Genomic DNA, 5134 nt, shown 5'->3' with positions numbered 1-5134 from the left:
GAAAGAGGCGGCCCAGGCTGCAGCGCCGAAGAAAGTTTCTCCCGCGCCCCCTCCCCTCCTCTGCCCTCCGGGGGGCCCGGCCCTGTCCCGCGCGCCCCGCGGCCCAGTGCGCCCCGGGGCCAGTCCGCAGGAGCGCCGCCCAATGGCTCGCGCCGGGCCCGCCCCCTCGCGCGCTGATTGGCCGCCGCCGCGCCGGCCTCGCCTTATTAACAAGTTCTCTGGGGAGCTGCGGCCCGACCCGGAGCCGGCGAGTGCGCCCGGGAACTCGGCCTGCGCGGCGGCGCCAGCGAAGAACCAGGCCCCGAGCGCCGGAGCTGGCCTTCTGGGGAGGGGCGGGAGGCGCGCGCGCGAGGGCCCGCCGGGCCAGGGCCCCGGGCGCTCCCCAAGGCCGGCCGCGCTCCCAGTCCGCCCGAAGCCCATGCCCGGCGGCTGGCCCGTGCTGCGGCTGGAGGGGGGGCCCGGCTCTGCATGGCCCCGGCTGCTGACATGACTTCTTTGCCACTCGGTGTCAAAGTGGAGGACTCCGCCTTCGGCAAGCCGGCGGGGGGAGGCGGGGGCCAGGCCCCCAGCGCCACGGCGGCCACGGCGGCCGCCATGGGCGCAGACGAGGAGGGCGCCAAGCCCAAAGTGTCCCCTTCACTCCTGCCCTTCAGCGTGGAGGCGCTCATGGCCGACCACAGGAAGCCCGGGGCCAAGGAGAGCGCCCTGGTGGCCTCCGAGGGCGCACAGGCGGCGGGCGGCTCTGCGCCGCCCCTGGGCGCCCGGCCGGGGTCGCTGGGAGCCCCTGACGCGCCGTCTTCGCCGCGGCCGCTGGGCCATTTCTCGGTGGGAGGACTTCTCAAGCTGCCAGAAGATGCGCTGGTCAAAGCCGAGAGCCCCGAGAAGCCCGAGAGGACCCCGTGGATGCAGAGCCCCCGCTTCTCCCCGCCCCCGGCCAGTAAGTAGCCAGAACCCAGGCGGCGGGGGAGGGGGTGCGGGACCCGAGGGCGCCAGGCCGCGCGCCGGCGCCTGCTTGTCTCCAGCGGCTGCGTACCTGCAGCTGGATACCTGGAGCTGGTGCTGCAGAGGGTTTGGCGGGGAGGCCCGGGTTTACTCCTCTTCCCAATCGCATCAGCCAAAGGGGTGGAGGCCTGGCTGAAACCCAGCTCTCGGTCCACTTTCGCGGGCTCCTCGCCTTGGCCAGGGGACGCTGCGGCTGGCAGTTAACTTGTAGGGCCAGGTGTCTGGGCACCCTCGCCTCCAGCCCCCGTCAAAGGACCCCAAGAGTCCCCACTTCCCAATCTGCCCCCAAAACGCTGTTACTTCGCCGTTATCCCTACGGGTGGGTCCAAGTGGTGCGGACATCTTCCCTGCGCTCAGAGTTTCACTTTCTCGTAGAAGACTGCCCTCACCCCCCGCATTAAAGTATCTCTTTTCCCAGAGGTTCTTAACCTCTTGCAAGGTTCCCCCTTCCCCCTTCAAGTTTCAGGCAGATACTTAGTGCTCCTGGTGGATGGGTCATTTAGTGGGAGGGGGCGCTCAGGTTCCAGTGGAGGGGGCGGGGCACCAAGTCAATTAGTGGGAGGCGCCCCCTCCCTTGCGGTGGGAAGCTCCCAAATTCGCCGACTGGGCCCATTGAAGCGGACTCCAGCCGTCAAAGGCGCGTTCGGGGTCGCTCCAAGGCCTCATGGCCCCCCGGCTTCCCTGCCCAGCAAACACGCTCGGAGATATTTCAGGAGCACGGGAAATTCCCAAGTTTTCCTCGTTTCCTCCGATTATTTTGCGCGGCATAATAGCAACCCGAATTCAATGGCGTGATGCTGAGGAATGATTTTTATCTAGGGATTAAACGTCTTTGAAAGGCCAACCGCTCCCTGGGCCTAAGGGCTGGAGAAGGTGGCCCAGGGCTGTGCTGTTGCTACCGAAGGGAGTGACGTTTTCCTCGGCGCCCGCCCCTCGGGCAGCCGGGCGGAAAGCGAGTCGGGGGCCAACTGCTTCCCGGACTCTCAGTGGCCTGGAGCAGGGAAGAAGGGGGGATGTTAACACGAGGTTTCGTTTGACTCATATCCTGGTGGTCTGTGAGCCCAAAGGATCATTAAAACACACACACACACACACACACACAAACAACGAAAAAATGCATGCTTAGGCAAAACCCGCATGGTGAAACATTCTGGACTTGAATTCATTTTTCCCAAGGGAAGAAGCTGCTGGGTAGGGAAAGCGGCCTTTCCAGGACTTGGGAATTCAGTTAGGGCCTCCACCCAGACCCCAAAGTCCTTGTGATCCCCGTTGTCCTGGAAATAATTTGTTCTATGTTTTATCCGGCCACGGCTGCCCTGTGTGGCAGGGGTTGACTGGCCCAGAGGACTCAGTCTCAGACCTGCGGGAACCCTCTCTCGAGGTGCTCGCTCACCTCCCATCCTTGAAGTATATTTTGAAGCCCTAAGAAAAAGCTTGGCACCTTTGATCTCTGCAAACCCAGACACAGGTGGAGAAGTGATTGCAGCCCCCCCCCACCCCCCCGCGCCACTCCCATTTGTGTGTGTCCAGAGGGCCAAGGCGCTGGGGGTGGGAGAGATCCAAGAGACCATTGAGACAATCGAGACAATCAGAAGTACCCCCCCCACACACACACACTGGCACTTCATATATTTGAGATATGGCCGTGGTACCACCTCCCTGACCGCCTGACAGCCGGCTTTGCGCCACCTCTGGGTCCCCAGGGACGGCCCTCAGAACCTTGTAGGAACATGCTGTTCCAAGGGAAAGAGTGGAATTTGGAGATCCGGGTTGGATGCCACGCAACGCTAGCGCTGAAGGCTTGGTGTGCACAGATAAATGTTTAGCCAATTCATGAAACTAGATGTGATCTTGGGTTGGGTGCAGGGCCTTTTCCGCGTGTTCCATCAACCTTATTAACACCTACCGTTCGGACACCAGCCGCGGAAGGCCCTCCTGAGTAGCCACTTAGCACGAAGGCATTCTGCCTCTTCCCAGTTAAGTTCGGGCCTTGAACCTGCGTCTGTTTCACCTGGAATCTTTGTTTCCTCATTTGCAAGAAGTAGACAGGAACGTCTACCCCGCGGGGTGTGGCCACTGGAGAAAACCTTTTCCAAGTGTCTCTCCCAGTGCCTGGCACCGAGATGCTCCACGAAAACGAATAGCTGGTATTGTTATTGACCACTCTTACTACTTTGTGGGCAGATTACACTCCCGCGCCGCTCTCTTAACCCCCTGCCTTTTTCTCGGCCCCCTAGGGCGGCTGAGCCCCCCGGCCTGCACCCTGCGCAAGCACAAGACCAACCGCAAGCCGAGGACGCCCTTCACCACCGCTCAGCTGCTGGCGCTGGAGCGCAAGTTCCGCCAGAAGCAGTACCTGTCCATCGCCGAGCGCGCCGAGTTCTCCAGCTCGCTCAGCCTCACCGAGACGCAGGTGAAGATCTGGTTCCAGAACCGCCGCGCCAAGGCCAAGAGACTGCAGGAGGCAGAGCTGGAAAAGCTGAAGATGGCCGCCAAGCCCATGCTGCCGCCGGCTGCCTTTGGCCTCTCCTTCCCGCTCGGCGGCCCCGCGGCGGTAGCGGCCGCGGCGGGCGCCTCGCTCTACGGGGCCTCCGGCCCCTTCCAGCGCGCCGCGCTGCCGGTGGCGCCCGTGGGACTCTACACAGCCCATGTGGGCTACAGCATGTACCACCTGACATAGAGGGTCCCAGGGTCGCCTCCCTGTGGTACCAGCTGATTCCTCCAGCCCCGGTCTCCTGCGAGCGGCAGGTGCCATCCCCCCCGCAACGAGCTCCCTTGTTCGGCCCCGCCCGGCTCCTTCCCCTTTAACCCCCACGCTGCTCCGGTTGATCCTCGGCTGCTCCCTGCGTTCGCTCTCCTACGTCTGATCCCCTCCCCCAAAAGTGGCTGGAAGGGGCCCTTAACACTCTTCTAGAATCTAGATCTACCCTTTGTGTTACAGATGGAGAAACTTAGAGAGGTGTAGACTTCCCAGCGGTCCCCAGCAGAGTTAGTGGTCGGACCGGCACTAGGCGGCTGCGTCCTGTCCTGACAACCAGGCAGGAGACGCACAGAGAAACTCCCGTGTGAAGATTTTGGAAAATAAGAACAGTTGGAGAAAAAGAGAAGAGCATGCCAGGGGAGATGGAAACCCCCGTCCTTCCATCGGAAAACTTCAGAGAACTTCAACTGCACAACGTCTGCTTTCGGTGGGGGGAAGGGGGGTGACACAGATGCGTTGCCAAGGTAGGTTGAAGGGACCTCTCTCACCAGTACCAGAAAAAACTGTAAAATAAAATTTAAAACTCCTGTTCCTATTTAACAGTACATTTGTGTGACTCTCAAGAATCCCTTTGGAAGGGATTGTGTGTAATATACTGTATATTTGAAATTTTATTATCATTTATATTATAGCTATATTTGTTAAATAAATTAATTTTAAGCTACAAGAAACGATCTCTTTATTGATTTAGGCTTTTATTTGGATTTTACTTCTTGCCTTCTGTTCACATATGCGATTGCTTTTCAGCATGATGGTAGTTTTACACTGGCACCTTTCAAAGGTGACAACAGGATATTCAGGGACAGAAGGGGGTGTCTTTTTGAACACACAGGACAGATCTGCATTAGCAAAGTCAAGTGGAGAATTGAAGCAATTACCTAGGATAATTAGGCTCAATTTTCCAATTCACTTTAAGCTGAAATCGACACTTGCTCAGGCGACCCATAACCGACTCTTTCTTTTTTCTTCCCTTTTAACCTGTCTATGAAAACAAAGCGAATCACCCAAATGGTTTGATGACTGCAGACAGCTAATCCAGACAATTCCCACCCCCGCAAACCTGTTTTTCCCACAGGAGGCCAGGTGGGGGGTGGAGGCCATTGCTTTGCTTCTCTAAATCGCTGCGCTGGTGGAGACCCGGTTTGTGGATCTAATTTTGAGCTGCCAGAATGTGAACGCCTTCACACCCCCTATTACGACCCTTAAAAACAAAACACTTTACTGAAAACCCAAGGCGACAGTACACTTCCCACCTTGGCGTGTCCTTTGCATGAGCCCCTGCCTCCAAACGCTCACAAACTTGGTTTTTCTTTTATATAGTAGGTTAGATTCAGGCTTCCAGGAGAATATATTTGAACGAGCGCCAAGTTT

The 5134-nt window shown here is 58.7% G+C and overlaps 1 protein-coding gene across 2 annotated transcripts; it reads left to right on the top strand.

The window, feature by feature from the left end:
• The first annotated feature begins 224 nt into the window (after positions 1–224).
• On the top strand, positions 225–4434 carry MSX1 (msh homeobox 1). 2 transcript variants are annotated; one of them, XM_064584258.1, is made up of 3 exons: positions 225–937; positions 3240–3415; positions 3944–4434. In XM_064584258.1, the coding sequence occupies exons 1-3, from the start codon at positions 469–471 to the stop codon at positions 3965–3967; spliced, it is 669 nt and encodes a 222-aa protein (XP_064440328.1). In that variant the 5' UTR covers positions 225–468; the 3' UTR covers positions 3968–4434. The 2 variants fall into 2 exon arrangements, with proteins under 2 accessions (XP_064440328.1, XP_045737460.1); XM_045881504.2 differs by having other exon boundaries at positions 3240–4434.
• The last annotated feature ends 700 nt before the right edge of the window (positions 4435–5134 follow it).

Source organism: Mirounga angustirostris, unplaced genomic scaffold, assembly GCF_029215605.1.
Source record: "Mirounga angustirostris isolate CCGP_5_RB_7025 unplaced genomic scaffold, mMirAng1.0.hap1 SCAF_2, whole genome shotgun sequence".
Taxonomy (NCBI): Eukaryota; Metazoa; Chordata; class Mammalia; order Carnivora; family Phocidae; genus Mirounga; species Mirounga angustirostris.
The sequence above is the reverse complement of the archived record's forward strand: the minus strand, read 5'-3'. Positions and strand labels throughout refer to the sequence as shown.